This window comes from Echiichthys vipera (genome assembly GCF_963691815.1).
Source record: "Echiichthys vipera genome assembly, chromosome: 8".
NCBI lineage: Eukaryota > Metazoa > Chordata > Actinopteri > Perciformes > Trachinidae > Echiichthys > Echiichthys vipera.
The window spans coordinates 6,844,500-6,864,647 of record NC_139833.1 but is presented as its reverse complement, the minus strand read 5'-3'; the positions used below and the strand labels follow the sequence as shown (position 1 = coordinate 6,864,647).

The 20,148-nt window shown below is 42.1% G+C and overlaps 1 protein-coding gene across 1 annotated transcript in view; it reads right to left on the bottom strand.

The window, feature by feature from the left end:
* bbs9 (Bardet-Biedl syndrome 9) overlaps positions 1–20,148 on the bottom strand; it is a gene marked incomplete at both ends in the record, with an annotated part of 179,718 nt that overhangs the window by 68,514 nt on the left and 91,056 nt on the right. Inside the window, 2 exons of the mRNA XM_083917767.1 lie at positions 395–404; positions 6,635–6,817. Of these exons, the coding sequence (XP_083773893.1) occupies positions 395–404; positions 6,635–6,817 (193 nt within the window). The remainder of the gene's footprint in view (positions 1–394; positions 405–6,634; positions 6,818–20,148) is intronic.

Genomic DNA, 20,148 nt, shown 5'->3' with positions numbered 1-20,148 from the left:
TAATGAGCCATAATGACAGGTAATCAACCCTGTAATGATGATGACAGAGATACACAGACAGAGAGAGAGAGAGAGAAAGAGGGAGAGAGAGATGTAGAAGGTCAAGGAGATGAGATGATGATAGAGAGGAAGGCAGATATTAAAGACAGAAAAAAGACGGAGACAAAGGAAGAGCAGATATAAGAGCGGAGGGAAGAGAAGACAGTGGGAAAAAAACGTCTGGAAGGGGAGAAAATGATAGAGGAGTAGGAGGAGTAAGGGGAGGGGAGATGGGAGATGGGTGACCTATTCTTACCACAATACCTCAACAGGTTATCAAATACTTGGAGCAACATAACTGCAGGTTTCTGTGGAAACTTGGCAAGTCCACGGACATGCACATACTGACACATACCTTCCACATGCTGCGAAGGAAAATTAAATGTCTTTAAGAGCTGAACTGCATACATTCATCCTCCTGAACGAGAAGAAAGGAAGCAAAGAAAGGCGGAGCGGAGCGGGTTTGGACCGAGGCCAGAGCGATAAATTAAGACAAAGTTCCCACTAATGCCCAAATTGGAGAGAAGTTTTTTTTCCTGTACCCAGAAACAAGAGGGGGATTGTATTATTCACTAATCTTTGAAGACCAAAGCAGTTTTTGTTAAAGAACATGTTCCACTTTTTAAAGAGGGAAGACTTTGGGTTAGCGCACATCCAATATTTTTTTTACTTAAGACTTTCTTAAAGTGAATGTTCAGCATTGAATCGCAAGAAAGGTTTTATTGTTCTTCACTGTTTTGGGGGAAAAGAGACTTGACTTTTGAAGTTTTACCACCTGTTCAAAGAGCAAAGAGTCTTGTTTAGTGAATGCTGACCATTCAAAAATGAAGTGTGTCAATAAACAACACTCACTACCAGTTTTAGACACCTGACAGAGGAAATCAGGATTAATGTGTTGAGTATCATCTTTTAAATGTATTTCTAAAGCAAGAAAAGCTGTAAACACAACACTGATATTATTTTTTTAAGCTGATAAGGTGAAAACATCAGCCTTCAGCTTAAGTGAAATTAGTTCCTCTAGTTTTGAGTACGGACATAGCCTCTCCGTCGAGGTACTTTCTCTCAACTTGATCCAATCGTCCTCGCCTACGGAAGTCGCCATCTTGTCAGATTTGACTCAGCCTCATTTCCTATAATCGAAAAAGGGCATGTATGTGACGTTGGGGGGAGGGAGATACGTCCATCTGGCTAATGTATACCTCTGAGGAGAAGTGAAGGCCAGATGCTAGCTGTAACTCAAGAGGCCACGCCCCTAATTATTCATAAACTTTAACCTCCAATAAAATAAAAACTAGCCAGGTTAAAAAAAATTCACCCCCTCAGTGTTGTCATGGAGATATGACCTCAACATACAGACGAGAATGTTTTTTTGTACCAGGCCTTAAATAGGTCTAATTATGCTTGAGCTATGAGTTCAAAAATGGGTGGGGTCTGAACAAGATGGTCTCTAATTCCATTTCCTTTCCTTCATTTAACAAAATGCTCAGTGTTTAAATCCTATGTAATTTCAATCCAGTACAGTTTAAAGCAAGAATCTCAAAGATTTTAATAATCTTTTAATCTTTAAATAAACGTCTGTTAAGTCACTATCTATTGACGAATCTTAAGTTTTATAAGTCTCTTGACCTTAAACTGTCTACGAACTGCAGCAGGAATATTAGGTCGGACATGGGGAAATCCCAGGTGTGATTGCAACATCACTGGATGGCCATGGATAAAAATATTCCCGGGCCCAGCACACAACCTTGGAGGACTCCCGAAGAGACGGGTAAAGGTTCAGACAGCAATCCCTCAGTCCTGACATCCTCATTGTGACTGGGAAAGTCATTTGAGAAGACAGAGTTATGGTTCTGTGAGAACAATGTTGTACAGTCAGTCTCCAGGGAGAAAAAAAATCCTCCATACAATCACTTCCCTTGACCAAATCGGTGTATTCCTTTTTCTGAAAAAAATATCTGGATTTGGCACAGTTCAGCATGCAACAGTTACAGCTCCTTTCACTGTCCAACTTCTGGGTGTAATCAACTTTAAATACCACCAATTACTGTAAATGCTTGCTTACTGACTATCACAAGCCCTAATATGGTATAAAGACCCCAGTGATTTGAATGGACTGCAACAACATGTGGTGAGATTTTAAGTGCTGCTGCGGGCTGAGTTTAAATCAAAATATGAACACATTAAATAACCTCATCGTTCCAAATTACATTCACATACTGTAGTTCAGCTTGTGCAATAATGGATTAATATTAATGTTCAGATAATATTTTCTTGCATTATTTTCCTAGATGTATATTGAGGGATATCATGAAATAAAGTGTTTCTTTTTAACAGTTGATACAGGATTTCATATTTTGGAATGCAAATCATTTTATTATATTATTAATATGTGTTCTCCAAATATTTTGGCCAAAAATAACAAAAAAGGAGGGATGGCGGTGCATGGAGATGGAAGAGGGACAGGATGGAAGTTATTTAGACAAAAACATTAAAATTGGACAACTGTGCAAAACCCAAAGGAGAACTTTCTTTTTTTAAAACTTGCTTTCCACAATTTCTACAATATTTGCAGATTATATTCACAACTAAAGTGTTGATAAGGCACAGGAAAGATTGTGGTCAAGGCAAATAAATTATGGTTAAGCAATGGTCAGGGTTAGACATCTAAACCCAAAGATGCACACATTCTTTCAAGTCCAAGTAAATGGTAAATGGACTTGTACTTAAAAAGTGCCTTTCTAGCGTCCTGACTACTCAAGGCGCTTTCGCACTACTTGTCACATTGACCCATCTACATACCATCTGATCTAATGTAACCAGTCACACCACATACACACACCCATACGCAGACCGGGGAGCAATCCAGGGTTTAGTGTCTTTCCCAAGGACCCTGTGACATGCGTACCGGTGTAGCCGGGGATTGAACCACTGATCTCTCGAATGGTGGATGATCCACTCTACCTCTGAGCCACACACAGCCGTCCTCAAGTAGGCCAAAGTCTTCAATCCCAATATAAGTCATATCTCGATAACGATAAATATGACAATACAGCATGTTTTCTGGCAATTTGATTAATAGTCCATACGTGAAATTATATATTTTTTCCAGCTATACACTGACTATGTTTACATGCACTCATGCAACTGCAATCTTCAAATGATATTCCCATAAAATATTTCACATCCGATGTTCTGAGTTTCTTGAGTTTGTTATTATCAATTAAGATGAAGTAATTGTATATCTCGATATCCCAATATATGATTTCATTACTATACGATTTCATTGAAAGAAGATAAATTCTCAGATTGAATTATCATCTCTTCTCTCTCTCTCTCTGTATTGAGTGTTCGATCATCTGCTGTGTGCATCCAGTTGAAGTAACAGACAAACGTATTTAAAGGCTTAACATGTTGCATTGCACATTTTTTTCTGCCCTCCCTCTGCACTGGCAGCCACGCCGCACTGCTGCACTGGCCCCCTTTCAGATGAATGATGGGGCTGCATGTTTTAATGCAGAGCCACAGTGAGTCTGAACGGGATCCAGGGCTGGGGTGAGAGGAAGTTCTTGTAAAGTTCTTTGGTCGGGTTGCCAGTCATATGGAACCAAACAGATCCAGACATCCATCTGATATGTTTCATGTAAAAACAACACCTGGTGAAACACAATAATGACCCTATGTGGTTCTGAAAAAAATCCTTTAATTCTGATGATTGGAAATATTTCTCTTCAATGGTTCTTTTTATATCACCATAAAGGTCGGAGAACCATTTCACTCTGTGCTGCAAAGAACTTTTTTCTAAAAATGTTCTTTACAGCGCTGTAAATAGTTTGCGGTGGTACGATCCTAAAGAAACATTTTTCAGGTACTGTATGGAGGTTTTGGTTAAGAGCACAGGAAACCAGTGCGAGGCTGTAGGATGGATTCTGGTAAAGTAAACAGTGGGCGGGAGACTGCGGGGGTCACGCAAGAATAGCAGGCAGACAGACAGCGTCAGCAACTCTGTTCAAGAGCTGACGGACAGATGGAAAAAGGACAAGGAAACAAGGCAGGGGAAGGAGGGGAAAAGAGAAGAACAAGGAGGAAAAAAGATGTAAAGGGGAGGTGAAAGCATACAGCAAGAGGGCGAGGTTTAAATAGAGTTTAGAGGATGGACAGTTAATAGAGAAGAGAGCAAAACAAATGCAAAACAAAAGATGAGGTGGATGAGAGATGGGAAAAGGGTGCAAGAGGGGGAGAGATACATGTGAGGAAGAGGACAAAGCAGGAGCAGGTAAAAAAAGAGGAAGAGAAGCACAAGAAGTGAGGGGAGAGAGGAAGAGGAGGAGGTGAAGGAGAAGTGTTCTGGATGGTTGCAACTAAATGAGACAATTAGTAAGATACCAGAGAGGTGCTCCTCCCTCCTTTCTCCTCTTCCACCTCCACCTCTTTTAGCTCAGAGAGGAAGAATTTCTACTCCCCTTTCTCCTCTCTGACCTTTTTATTCTAAACATTTCTGTCTTATTTACTTCAGATAAGGGATCCTGGGCGTGCACGGCTGCTGTCAGAGGAATTCCTCCTTCTGAATCATGTTTCTGGGATGGAAAGAAATCCTCAACTTTTTTTTGTTGTTGAGTGGAACGTCACATTTTTGACATTTTTCAAATTCTTTGCACTTTGTACCTCAGAGTGGATAATCACATAATGTAGGCTAATGTGACAGATGACGCTCAGGTCATTTTGTGTTCTGTTACATTTCATGTTTCATGCAGAGATGACTAATGAGATGTAGAGAAGGGGAAAAGTAAAAACTGCATTCCCTTTCTTTGGAGATGCAGGATTTCCATATTACCTCTAACCACAATTTGGGGTGATTTGTCCGCCCACTTTTGTACTTTAACACGTGCAGTTTGAATGCTAGAATCTCTCTGTACAGTGCCCTCTGAGCTGTCACGAATCCAGCTGAGGAAAGCTGTGATTAAACTGTTGATACACACATCAATATTAAACTTTGTGAGCAGGAGTGAGCACTTTATGGATTCTTTGCTGATGATATCGTGTTGCTTTTGAGTCGTGGACAAAACAAGACTTTTAAGGACGTCTTCTCGGGCTTTAAGAAAGACGGATCAACATTTCTCATCATTTTCCGACATTAAAACTCAAACAACTGATCAATTAATCAAAAAAAATGACCAACATATTAATCGACAATTGACAAATTGACCACAAAGTGTCATAGTTTTTAAATTTAACTTTAATTTCCTTCTTCTGTAAGCTCGTTAAAGCCGACCTTTACTACTTTTTCAGCATTCACTTTAAAGAGTTTAGTGTTATCATGCATCATTGCCAAAACTACAAAAGCTCAAACTTGTAATAAAGCAGAATTATCCTTTCATGGATGGAGGTTGTGCTGATTGAATGGAGTCACATTCTCTTTCGGTACAGTATGTAGTCATGGCACAGTGTGTTGTGTTTTCTGAAAATAGCTCATCACTGCACCTGTTTGTTTTAATGTTGTGGACGTGACCCTGATTACTGCAAATTCACCCATTAATCCCATTTAAAATAACACACACGCACGCACACTTACATACACAGTCCCCCGAGGCTCATCAACTGACCCTCTGAACCTATTCCTGTCTACAGTCTGTGTGTGTGCTCACTGTAAAATATACTTCATGTACTGTTGTTAATGAAGACACAGATATGTATGTGTGTGTGTGTGTGTGTGTGTGTGCCCGGGGGGGTGGGGGGGTGGGGGGGTGGTACTGTCAGAGGAGGCTGGAAATAGACTTAGACTTAGTGATAATGAGAGGTTGAGGAGACTGATCAGAGCAACGGAAAAACTTACACACACACACACACACACACACACACACACACACACACACACACACACACACACACACACACACACACACACACACACACACACACACACACACACACACACACACACACACACACACACACACACACACACACACACACACACACACACACACACACACACACAGATACAAACACACAGACTCAGAGTCTCTATGGGGTGAGAAATCTTTCGTGGTCTTTCGCAGGAGCTCTGTCCCACAGTATGACTCAGAGGCTGATTAAAGAGAAATATGTCATCCATTCACAATGAGGCCTATCGTGACCTTCACCTCTTGTGTTCGTATTGTCTGTTCACACACACACACACACACACAGAGCTTTAATGCTTAAATCATAAACAGGTACCACAGAACACACTCACCAGAGCTGACAGGTGAGTGTTGAGTAGCGGAGAGTGAGTGTGTTATGCAGAATGTGTCTGTCTGTATGTATGCGTGTGTATGTGTGTGTGTGTGTGTGTGTGTGTGTGTGTGTGTGTGTGTGTGTGTGTGTGTGTGTGTGTGTGTGTGTGTGTGTGTGTGTGTGTGTGTGTGTGTGTGTGTGTGCGCATGTGTTCCTCAGGGACCAGTAGTACTTAATTTATTTTAAAAGTTTTCAGAGTGTGTGTTTAAGCAGCGGCTGTGTTTACTGAGTAGGCTGCAGACAGATGGACAGACACTGACATCTTAATGGCCTACTGTGTGTGTGTGTGTGTGTGTGTGTGTGTGTGTGTGTGTGTATGTACCAGCTGTGGTGTGTCCTGCAGCAGCGGCAGCAGCGTGGCCTCCAGGATGGCCGTCTGATCGGGGGTCAGGCCCTGCCACAGCGACAGCAGCAGCACCAGCAGGTGTGTGGCGCTCCGCAGGCGGACAAACGCCTCCGCCAGCAGCGCCCGGTTCTCCTCCGCAGCCTCCGCCAGCGTCATCACCTGGAGAAGGGGAAGAGTCAGTGAAAGGTAATCCTGATAATCAGGATAAACTGTATAAATTACAGCAACATTTTTGAAATGAATGAATGAAATGAAAGTTCAAACTTAGCGCTCACACTTCCTATCTTGTTCTTGAGGAGAATAAGAAAATATCAGGGAAGTAAAGATGCTAAATCACAGTGTCTTTAAAGCCTGGGGAAGTCCCCACTTTGCAGAAGAAAGGATGACAGCAGCTGCTCTCTGCTCTTATACCTCTTTGTTCTGAGACATTAAATAACAAGAGGAGACAGGTGTCCTCAACAGTAACAATCAAAGTTTAGAAGCCTTAAGACGCAGCAAACCATCTTGTCGCAGCCTTGAAAATGAAGTGTGAAAATATTCCCTCAGGGACATTTCACTGATTAAAGACTCAAGGAAAACCTACACATGTTATAAGAACAAAGAATTTAGCATCATCAACATTACAAACCAGATTCAATTCAATTTTATTTATAGTGCCAAATCATAACAAAAGTTACAGTATCTGACAAATCATTAATCATCTTTTGGTTCTCCGAGTGTGTGGGACTCTACAACACACCCATTTATCCCTGAAGACTCAAGAGTGACGACTGCAAAACCTGTGTAAACACTTTTATGAGCATCGAGTCCACGGCTCCTCCATTACTGTCACAGTCCAGTCTGCCAGGTGGCTGATTTACTCTCATTGACATTAGCATGAATTCAACCCGAACAACGTCATCAAAACAAGTTGTTTTTAGACCAGAGTTCAACACTATATTCACTCATGTTACATACAGACCTCGCAACTTAATTATATTAAGTTATTTCTGTCTTTACACTTTGGGATTAAAGGTTAAAGTAATGTGCATGGAGAGAGTGTGAGTGTCAACATCTCTGGCAGGTTGCCAATGGGGATGTAAAGTCAAAAAAATGAATCGAGTCAGAAACAACACACATTTTTACGTTTATGTCCATATTTCAATTTTATCAGATCATGGGTCTTATTTTCATTCTTTTAACCCTCATTTTTATCAGTTATACAAGCATGGTACACGCCAAGTTAACTGCTTAGACCTGGAAATATCTGTGATAGGTTGATATCTGCTGACTGATAGATGGGTCTGGCTCTAGAGTAAGTATTCAATAAATTAAAGATATACAGAAAACAAGCATCAGCCTCTTCATCGTTGAGTTATGATTGTGTTTCCAAGGATGAGGAAATGAATCCATGTCGCTTTACCCATGATCCTTTTAGTTATAGAGTTGTTCCCTGTAGTTTTAGGGCCCGTCCACACACGGACCCTTCAAACGAGATCTTTAGAAACCTGGTCCCAGAGTGGGAAGATTTGAAAACACTCCTGTGGCGTTGTCGTCTGGACGGTAGAACCGCATACTTTGTTAAACGACGCCGTCATCTCCCCATCCCGATTCCACGGCATCACATAACAACAACAGTGCTGCTGAGTGAGAGGAGAGAGACGGACCCACAGACTGTTTACTGAACTGGACTCTGAGCCACATGCATGGGAATGAATTAGGCCGACATCATATTTCTCCCCTGTCCCTGATGGTCTGATGCTAAAGTGGTCTCTAGTCTCTTTGTATAAATAAAGTTGCTAAGAAGGTGTGAAAAGTCTCTAAATCTAGTGAGAAAGTGGCGCCTGTGAGTGCTTTGGGACGGGGAAGGGGCTCACAGCAGCACCCTCTGCACAGTGAGGACACTAACTGCAGAGTGATTCATGCATGAGAGTCCAAAACACCACAAAAGTCTCCAATAACACCAGAAACAGTGGACGGATCTTTTCGTTTAGCATGGATGAGGATTTGGGAGGTCTCTGAATTTGGAGAGAAACTTTCCAGTGTTTGTATTCTGAACAGCGTTCCCCCGTCTCTTCTTCTCCGTTGTTGATGTATTTCTGTGGTAGTTACAGCGCCACATCCAGGCCTGGCATGTTAATTACAGCGTTTGAGTCGGATTTACTGGCTTCCTGTGGACGCAGGTATTTCTTGAGTTGAGGCCATGTGGACGGCAAACCTTTTAAGAACGAAAGAGAAAAAAAGGTTGTTTTCGACTGTGTGGACATACGGTGGCTGTGGATTAGTGGGAGAGTGGGTCGTCCTCTGTTCGAGAGATTGGTGGTTCGATCCCCATCTCCCCCTGGTCCACATGTCAAAGTGTCCTTGGGCAAGACACTGAACCCCAAATTGCTCCCCGTGCTGAGCATGGGTGTGTAAATGTGGTGTGAATTGTTAGATCAGATTAGATGGTATGTAGATGTCCACTGCCATCAGTGTGAATGGGTGAATGTGACAGACACTGTGAAGCGCCTTGAGTAGTCAGATGACTAGAAACGCTATATAAGTACAAGTCCATTCCATTAGTCCTTTTACCCTTAATCCCATTTTCACGCTGATTTTTGCTTCTTTCTTAAATGAAGAAAAAAGCTAAGCTAAAAGGTTAAGGTAAACTGCTCACTATATGTGATGGGTTCCTCTTACATCCCCTCGCATTTTCATGTTTTCCTCAAAACTGCAGTGTTCAGAAACATAAGGAAGAGCAAACAGAAACTGAATACGACCTTTGAAATGAAAACGATGAAAAGCAGCACAAGTGCAGCTTAAGTTCTCCTGGGTTTTACTTGAGTACACAGCTCAGAGCTGTTTAACAGAGAGCTAGTGCATGCATGAATGAGGTGTGGTGGGACCAGGTGAACTCTGACCTCAAGCCGGGGGTCAATCCCTCCGTCCCTCCATCATTACAACAACAGACGAGTGGAGCGGTGCGAGCGAGTGATGACAGAGCGAGACGGATGGTGACGAGGACAACAAGAAGGGACAAGCCGGACGAAGAGGAGGAGGGTAACGGGAGATAAAGGAGGAGGAGGAGGAGAGAGATGAACGGACAGAGAGAAAAAGAAGAGGTGAAAGCAGATCTGGGACTAATGGACGAGTGTGTGTTCAGATAAATGAGTGATCTGCAGGCCCGAGCGCCAACTTAGGCCAGCAGTTTGGTTGACAAATGGATTCAGAGCTCGCCATTTGATACTGCGAAAACAGAGATGGAAGACTCTTAAGTGAAGTCTGAGTGTGTGTGTGTGTGTGTGTGTGTGTCTCAGGGTTAAGCAGCAACTGCCAAAGTAAGCAGCAAAAGTAAAGTAAGTAATTTGTGTAACACAAAACTACAAACACACAGGTACATGAGAAAGAGTGCCTCCTCTTAGACTCGCACGCAAAGATGTAAACAGTCACAGCAAAAACCTCAACTCACTTCCCCTTGTTTCCGTGGTAACCTCAAGAAGTCCCAGCTCGCAGTCATGGCTGAGGTCATCTATCGGTGCCCTGTCACTCACACCGTGCAAGTAACACACACACGCACTAATAAATGAACACATGTTCCTTACGAATAAAGTGAGAACACTCCTAAACTTAAAACATCCCCTAGCCCCTAAATCTAACCCTGACTGCTATATCATTTACCAGTAGGCCCAGGATTTACACATTTATCTACTTGCAGCTACAGAAAATGTGGACGTGACGCCGAAAATATCACTGCATGTCCGTTCTGCTCTGCAGACTGACTGACGTGGGAGCTGAAATGAAAAAGGAGCGTTCCGCTTCTTGTCTGAAACTCGCTTTGTAGTGTGTCACACCGTGCAGCTTATCCTACCAACAAGACAACGTTCAAACTAAATACGCACCTAGGTTTACGGAGGTGATCTGAGGCTTAAATACTTTTCAAACTTTCCGGGAAAACATTAATTATTTCCAGGAGATTTGGTCATTTGAATCAGTTTCCAGGAGTCTCCATGACTGGAAAACTAGTCTCTCTATCTGTCTCTAAGCTCTATCATACTCCTACAACGGACTCCTACAACGATTATTTTAGTTATCAATTAATCCGTCAATTATTTCCTAGAATAGTCTATTAAAGGAATTCTTACCTTTCTGACATTTTTACGCTTTTCTTTTGTAAATGCTCCTAATAAGCGTATGGCACACTAAAATGTAAAAGAAAATTAAAAAATGTTCAATTCTCATATATTTCTGATTAAAGTCTGACCAATCATTTTTTTCAGTCTGAATAACATTATTTGACGAGCTTCCGTCTGTCATTCATTGCTGTGTTTCACTTGTGCTGCTCATGCTGCGTTTAAGCGCCATGGGCAGTCTGAAGTTTCGGACCTCCAGCTAAGTGCACTGGAATGCCTGTCAAAGTGGAACCTCCTACTGGTGAATTCTAGGTAAGATCCAGACTTCCCATGGCCCCTTGAATGCAGCATTTCTCTATACCTCCAGGTGTTAGCGGAGCGTCAGAGGTCAGGCAGGGGGAAGAGGGTGGGGCTTTGGAGGAAATTGCTGAGACATACAAGAAAAGTAAGAATTGCTTTAATTGTTTGGTCCATAAAATTTCCCAGTTTCTCTGAGTCCAAGGTGATGTCTTTAAATGATCAAATTGTGGCTGCAGCATTGTGTATTGATAGTTATGTTTAATATAGACCTCTTTACTCCCAAGATGTGACACTGTGTAAAACTGGTCCTCACAAAAGGTAGAAACACAACCTGAAACAGGCAAATAAAATCCAGAAGTCCTACACCAATTCTTGATATACTCATACACAAGTTTTTACCGTGCAACACACACACATACCAACTTCACCCCCCTCAAAATACACACATACGACCCCAACCACCCTCCCTTCGGGGTCTCTGAAAGTGTGTGTGTGTGTGTATTGATAAAAGGCTCCAGGTCCAGTGAAGGGCTCCATTGTTGGCAGCAGCTCAGCTCCACACACACTCTGATTGATGCCAGCTGAGAGAACACAAAGACACATTTAGCCTGGTCTCTCTCACACACACACACACACACACACACACACACACACACACACACACACACACACACACACACACACACACACACACACACACACACACACACACACACACACACACACACACACACACACACACACACACACACACACACACACACACACACACACACACACACACACACACACACACACACACACACATATGTGAACCCAAGCTTGTATATGGGCTGACACAAACACACATGGACAAATGTAAGAGAACTTGCACATTTGTGAACCTAACTCTGCACATGGGTGGCTAACCCATTTTCAAACAGCAGCTGAACTGCTGGTGACCTTAAACAACCTGCATTCGGAGCTGCTGGGGTCAAGACCTCCTGACGTGTCTGCATCAAAGTCAGGACTCTATTTAACGTACATAAAGGAACATATCACTGTACCTCACACACTTAAACCTTGTTAACATCTCAGCAACACAGTATCATGTCCTAAAGTCGCGGCTGACAGAACTTTGTCACAGTTTGATGAAATATAGAGATGAAAATAGTCCCTCTCTTTTTCTCCCTCCCTTTCCATGCATCCACACCACACACACAAACAAACAGACCTTATGCACGCACAAATGCACCAAGATATACACACACGCACCAAAGCCACAAAAATGTGCACCCTTATCTATAGAAACGCCTGATTGAGAGCACACATATACAGTAAGTTAACCATGCAGCTGTGGTTTACATGCAGTAATTTCAGCTGATTGACTGCAGGAGGTTTAAACAACAAGAAGCCTATAGAAGAACAAATCAGAAGGCAGAAAAGAGTTGCATGCATGTTCACATTTGTCTTTCACGTGGCTTTAATTATTGTAAAAAAAAAACCATCTCATCAGAGAGCATCAAAGTTGCACAGAATGCAACAGTTAATAACAAGATTGTGGAAATAGCACAAGTGCCACCCGGGATCTCGGTAGGTTAGACTCCTGACGCAGTGATTGGTCCAGTTTCTTGCTTTTCGGCTGAGTCACTGTTAAAATGGCATAATGCTATCTGGATTATGTCAATATAACAAGGAAACTGTTTTACGCATCTGTTCTAATGTATCTGCAAAATGTTCACTGTCAAGATCTTTCATTTGTTTTCCCTAGAAAAGCTGCTCGTATCAGCCAAGCAGCAAACCTCCGGACCTGGAAAATGTGGAAGTGCCTTAAACCTGCATTCTTTCTAATGGCCAGCAATAATTAGCTCAATTGTATAGAGGTCTATATCAAATTACTCTACTTCCCACTTGATTTATTACAGCAGTAAACATTTTCCTAAAGAGTTTATTGTCTTCAATAAAGCATGATGTTCAGTTTGTATATTACACTCACCGGCCACTTTATTAGGCACACCTGGTGCTTAATAAAGTGTCATTGTGGTCTTCTGCTGCTGTTCCCTATCTGCTAGAAAGTAGGTGGTGTTGTGTGTTCACAGATGCTCTCCTGCATTCCTCTGTTGTAACCAGTGGATATTTGAGTTACTGTTGCCTTTCTATCAGCTCCAACTAGTCTGGCCATTCTCCTCTGACCTCTGGCATCAACGAGGCATTTGCGCCCACAGAACTGCCGCTCACTGGATATTTTCTCCTTTTCAGACCATTCTCTGTAAAAACCCTAGAGATGGTTGTGTGTGAAAATCCCAGTAGATCAGCAGTTTGTGAAATACTCAGACCAGCACGTCTGGCACCAACGACCATGCCACATTCAAAGTCACTTAAATCACCTTTCTTCCCCGTTCTGATGCTCGCTTCGAACTGCAGCGCATTGTCTTCACCACGTCTACATGCCTAAATGCATTGAGTTGCTGCCATGTGATTGGTTGATTAGAAATTTGCGTTAACGAGCAGTTGGACAGGTGCACCTAATAAAGTGGCCGGTGAGTGTATGTTCCCATATAGAGCCAATCAGATGATAAAGCAGGGCGTGCTTAAGGGTGCTGCTCCTTGTGATTAAAAAGTCCCAAGTCAGGTCTGGCTCCATAAGACCAAGATGGTAGCGGCAAAATGTCAAACTCGAGTACGGATGGTATTTGATAAGATGTTATTGATGCCAGTGCTGGTATCGATATATGGTATGTGCCTACGGTATATAACTAATTCTTGATCATTTCTGTGAGGTAAAAAGTCGCCTACATACGTTTTTAAGCATTCTGAACACAGTGTAGATGAAATTAGAGATATCTGTACACCATTTGTTTTTAATTAGGTTCCCTTAGTCAGAGAAACAATCTGCTCAGCCTGAGTGGAGCTAATGTTATTCCAACAGGATATTTACCCTCATTAACAGACGTGCTGCTCGGTTGGGAAACAGTGGCACTCGTGCGTAGAGTGTCAGATACGTGACTTTCCTGGATTTGAAGTCGATGTTGCGTAGAAAGATGTTTCAGCATGTTGCTGGTCACCCTTACCTAAAATGATCATTTTACACACAGCTGCACTGTTGCGAAATGAAGACACTTTGGACCATTTGTTTGATGCAATGTGCAACTGTCAAAAAAACATGCTGGCATTGATAAAGGGAATTTATACGTTTGGAGGCATACCATTCCGATCTGTTGCTGATTTTTGATTCCCATCACACTCACGAACCCATGAACTGTGGGTGACGTCACAGTGGCTACGTCCTGTCTACAGCAGTGGCTTGGTTAGGGAAAAAACACCACAACACTGATCTGAGTATTTAAGTGGCTTCGTACTGATAATAGCACTGTGTCAAAACAGTGGGACCACTGTGTTGGCACAGTTGGGGCAATGATACAGAGGGCTACAGTGAAAAAAAGGCAAGGTTTAGCATCACTTTCTAACAGTTAAGGCTATAATCTACTTTTAACCTCATGACTGTCTAGACGGAGGAGGAATGAGTGCTGTTGGAATAACTTTGCAGAGTTGTAAAATCCTCTGTTATAGTCATAACTCAAACCAGCCTTAATAGAGTTTGCATTTTGTTTTCTGACCTGTACTTGCAGCTATTTTTGTGGAGCAAACAAGTAGAGTGCATTACATAAAGCATCATCATCTTACCAGGCAGCTAACTAGGAAGCTATTTAATATCTCTGGATGTCCATCAGTTTTTAAACCTGACGCAATGAATGATTTTAAAGATGCCGTCCCCGCTAAAAATAACGGTCTTTCCCTGTGCATTTGGTGTGAAAGCAGCGTCCATCTGACTTTGTGTATTCTATGGTATGGGTGATTCCAGTGTTCAAGTTCGGATTTTATAACGGTGACATTGAACTGTGACGGCCAAGCACTCCTGCGTGACAAATGGATCTGCTTACATATCAGTGGAGCAGACAAATAGAGAGAAGCCAAAAACGTCAACGAGCTCCCATCGAAGTGAAAGTAAAGTAGTAAAACAGTAAAAGTCAACATGGCTGCAAAATAATTTGTTTTATCCTGGGATAAAATGATACAGGCGGGCAACAAAACTCAAAAGTATGTGTGTGTGTGTGTGTGTGTGTGTGTGTTCCACAGAGCCGACAGATTAGATGTTTCCTGCTCAGTTAGCCACAGCAAGCAGCATGGATGGACTCCAAGCCACACACGCAAACACACACACACACACACACACACATTCAGAGCCATATGAAAACACATGTGTATATGCACACAACATGCAGACACACACACATTCAGAGCCATATGAAAACACATGTGTATATGCACACAACGCACACACACACACACACACACACACACACACACGCACACGCACACGCACACGCACACGCACACGCACACGCACACGCACACGCATCTGTGGCAGTGGAAAATGACAGCAGTCTGTTTGGCAGAAAGCGACGTGGCAGAACACATCCCTCGTTCTCCGGAGGATGACGGGACGAGTGAAAAAAGGCAGAGAAAGACGAGGAGGGACAGGGTGAAGGAAAGAGAGAGATAAAAACATGAACAAGACAGGAAAGGAAAATCAAGTGATTATGAGGAGCTGAGACAGAGATGAGAGAGGGACAGTGAGGCACGAAGACAGATGCAAACAGAGAGAAAGAGGGAAAGAGAGGGAAGGAAAAGGAGTGAGAGAAGTTTGAAGTAACAGATGGGGAAGACAGGAGGAATAAGAGACGTGAAGGAAGCAAAGAAAACAGTAGAAAGGTTCATGTTGGGGTCAAACGAATGTGCTTTAGGTGCTGTGTGTGTGTGTTTGTGTGAGTTCAGGCTCAGTGTTTCCGTGTCTTAATTAAAGAGCCAATTAGAATCACAGTTTAACGACGGCTGGAATCACAGAGCTCATTTCCTGGTGTAAGATGACACACACACACACACACACACACACACACAGATACAGTTTCATACACACACTCTGGAAGTCTTAGACACACACTGTTACTCAATACCATCATCATGATCACACACACAAACTTTCATTAACATCCCTTCCAGACACACACAAGAATAAATGTGCTTTCATTTACACCGGTACACATTTCCTCAGTCATGGAAGAACTGTAACACATTCACTGTTTCACTTAGTAACTCACACACACACTAACACACACACATGCGTGCGTGCGTGCAAAGACACTCGAGCGGTGAGACACAAATATCTAATTATGTGTCTCGTTTAAAGTTCCTTTCAGCTGTTGTACATCCTGATGCCTGCTGCCAAACACCTGCACACACACACACACACGCACGCACACACACACACACACACACACACACACACACACACACACACACACACACACACACACACACACACACACACACACACACACACACACACACACACACACACACACACACACACACACACACACACACACACACACACACACACACACACACACACACACACTGCAGAGGGCGTATGAACGGTTTCAGGGAGTTAACCTAAACACTACAAATTGTCAGACACTAGTTTACACTGTCAGACTACACAAACACACACACAGGGACGAGAGATGCCAAACATTCGATGTGCTTCAGCAAAGACACATCTCTGCCTTTGTTTATCCCGGTCTTTTTGCGCAATCAAAATCTGTTCATTATCAGTGAACTGTGACTTTGCATCGCATCAACAGGCTCGTAAGATTGCTTGTATTTATTGCTGGGATTTCCTACTTTGTTCCTACTGTAATAAATACGTGGAGCATTACTTTATAGAATAGAATAACAGAATAGAATAGAAATGCTTTATTGATCCCAAGCTTGGAAATGTAGTGCAGTGTAACAGCAGCATTACACACAGACACATCAAAACAGTAATATACAGTAGAAATACAATATAAAAAATAGCTAAAAAATTTAATATATTATATAACGCTATATGTACAAACAGTGAATTAGGACAGCTTGCTCTAAACTATAGAATCTTTTAGTTAAACGATCTCCTTCTTTACTTATATGGAATACCTGGAGACATGACACACAAGAGGACAAAAACTGTTAACACTCAGCTCAGATTGTTGCAATATAAGTGGCTGAGGAGGACATATGTGACACCAGAAAATAATAGCGCTATCCCAGACCTGTGTATTAAAGGAGAAAGGGACCTTTTTAAAAAAAATTGTGTTTGGGAACGTGATAAAGTTCTGGAGGAAGATAAAACAAGCTCTGCAGAATATACTGGGTTCACATGTAACACTTAAACCCAAACCTTCAATGCTAGGTATACACCCTGATAAACACTGTACACCTAAAAAGACATGGTTGCCTTAAATCTTGGTTTAATGCTTACAAAAAGAACTATCTCGATACCAGGGTTCATTAATTGGATTGTGTCCAAAACTCTACCTCTGGAAAACAATACTTACATTAATGAAGGTAAACAATGACTCTTTGAAAACATTTCTACAATATTTAGAGAGTTTTGGTGAAGTTTCCTATTTGAACTCTTTATAATACTTGTGCTGTTCCAAGTGAACTTTGAGACTGATTAGAGATTAAAGATGGATTTTCATCTTAACTTATTATGATGATATATTATTGTTAGTCCCATTTTATTCTTCCTCTGTTATTGGAAATAATCTGAAATACCTACATACAGATATTGATGAGAAAAAAAAAGTAGCAGCAGGCGCAGTTGCAGAAGGGAAGAGACAGAGAGGTGGATGGTACGTTGGGACGTAAACAAGCAGCAGGCGGTGCAGACAGAGCGAGTCATGAGGAGATCAGCATCTCTGCTCCCAGTGTCTGATAGACATGATAGACTGATAGGCAGACGGACAGACAGTAACCACTATTGTCCGTGGTCAAAACAAGCACACACACAATACTGATAACACAGTCTGTCTACACTCTCACTGATAAGATGGGAGGAGAGAGGAGACAGAGCAGAGAGAGAGCGAGACGGACTGAAAAGGCAGGTAGAGATGGTAGTTGGAGACGGAAAGAAAGAGTCAGAAAAAAGAGAGAATGTCGTTTACTCAAGTCTCGGTGGAGTGTTGAGGGAGAGGCGGGGGATTAGGCGATAGGATCTGGCAACCCAACCTGATCCAGCCTCTTCTTACACTTTGTACACTTTATCCTGCTTCAGTCTGCTCAAAGTTATTCATAATCAGGCAACGTGTGTTCAAGAAATGTCTCACTTTAAAATTTTAATGCCATTTCAGGTGCGGCCGGGCACAAACCGGATCATTCACGCAACTGATGAAGTATGAATGGAGTGCTGCAATGGTGAGCTATTTTTGTAGGATGACCCGGAGGTTAGCATCGCCCTGGATCCCACAACAAAAAGCCAACGGGATTTTTGGATTCTGGATTATTGCAGAAAATAAGCTCTGTGGTGGTCTTTTCTTTAGCAAGATAATCCTCACACATGAACACCACTTTGATTGATGATGATTTTTGAAGCATAAATGCAATCTGCGTAAGTAGAAAGCTAATGTCAGGCTTAAAACAGCAGACACCATCCACAAGCTTTCACCTAAGTCCTCTTGGTACAGCGGGAGGATGTTTGTAGTTGTTAGAAATCGGCCTTTTAAAGGTGCGTACAAGCTTCAAAATTCAACAGGTTTCAGGACTCATTCCTGCAGCACTATAGACGTCATAGCTTGATTATAGGCTTAGGGAAAACTGCATCCTTAAAGGGGACGCGTTATGTAATTGGTTTCCATCGTTTTGTATGTTTCCGTGCATTGTGTTGTTTGCATTGAGGACCACTTTTGAAATAAGTGTTTTTAGAAACTCCTTTAAGTGCTTTCCTCTGGGATTATTGTCATAATACTTGCTCCAGTTATTCTGCTTTTCAATTCCTCATATCAAATCAAATCAAATCAAATCAAATATGCATTTTCTTATTTTCTGTCATAAATATATAATGTTACAATGTTACAATCCCTGTGAGCAAAAAGATCAGGCTTCATAACGTTCTGAACACTTAATAATAATGGTGCCCCCTCCCTCAAGGTGTCATACCTCCACTGTAGGTATGACACCTAACCAACAGTTAAATGCTTGCTCAAGATAGTTTTCCTACAGTAGGTTTTAGATCTTTCATCAATAAAAAAAAAAGAAAACAAGGCTTCTTCTTCCTAAAGCTGCCTTTGTGCACAATTGTTCAACAACAAAAACTGAAAACAGACCAGAATGCAATGCAGCTGCAAGCGACTTTTGATTTAAGCTCCAATTATCTTCAGGAATGTACCAGGTTGATGTCAGGGGTTAAAGCAAAAAATGCTTTGCAAACCTAAAAAAGTTGTCCAGGAGGAAATGTGTACAATGTAATGAATTTATGAAATTAATTTTGTATTATATGAATTTAAGAACTTGAAGTGCCTGTGATCGGGGATCAATAAAGGCTTTATTTAGATGGATCAGTTGTCTCCGAGTATATTAGACCCTTGCCTTTACTGTATAGATGTGTAAATGCCCTCGTCTTACACCATTTAAGATGGATTCACAGTGACAATCCTCAGAACCATTGAACCATTGAGCTTTAACCATTAAAGCTGCCATACAGGTGAGGTTTTCTTAATGCACCATTCTCCAGGAGATGCAGGAAATCAGCGACTGAGGAGGAATGAGGCAGGTTGGCGGTAAAGTGTATATGGATCAAAAACACCTCCTCAAAATTCACAGATAATCCCTATCGGGAATAGCAATCAAAATCCATGACACTCCAGAGGTTCTTTGACCGGGAATGATGGATGTTGCTGATCCATAAGTTGATGCTTATTCTAACGTTTCGCTCACTTCAAGGTGATCCAGATGAGTGTGAGTGTGAGCTAAATGCCTTAAATGTAAAAATAAGAGAAGTGAGAAGGTGTCTGGGGTTTCCTTGGTAAGAAAAATAAAGTCAAAGCCTCCCTTTTTTTCAACCGCCTCCCCAATCAAGGCTGTCAGAGATGCTTTAACAGGCCGTCGTTCAGCGGTACGGACGGCTGCTAAAACACGGCGGCGTGATTTATGAGGCTGTCCCGCTCCGTCAAAGAGCCGGCTTAACTCTTGTGTTTTCTCTGGGACGGCGAGGCTGCGAGAGGGAGGCCTTCTGCTTTT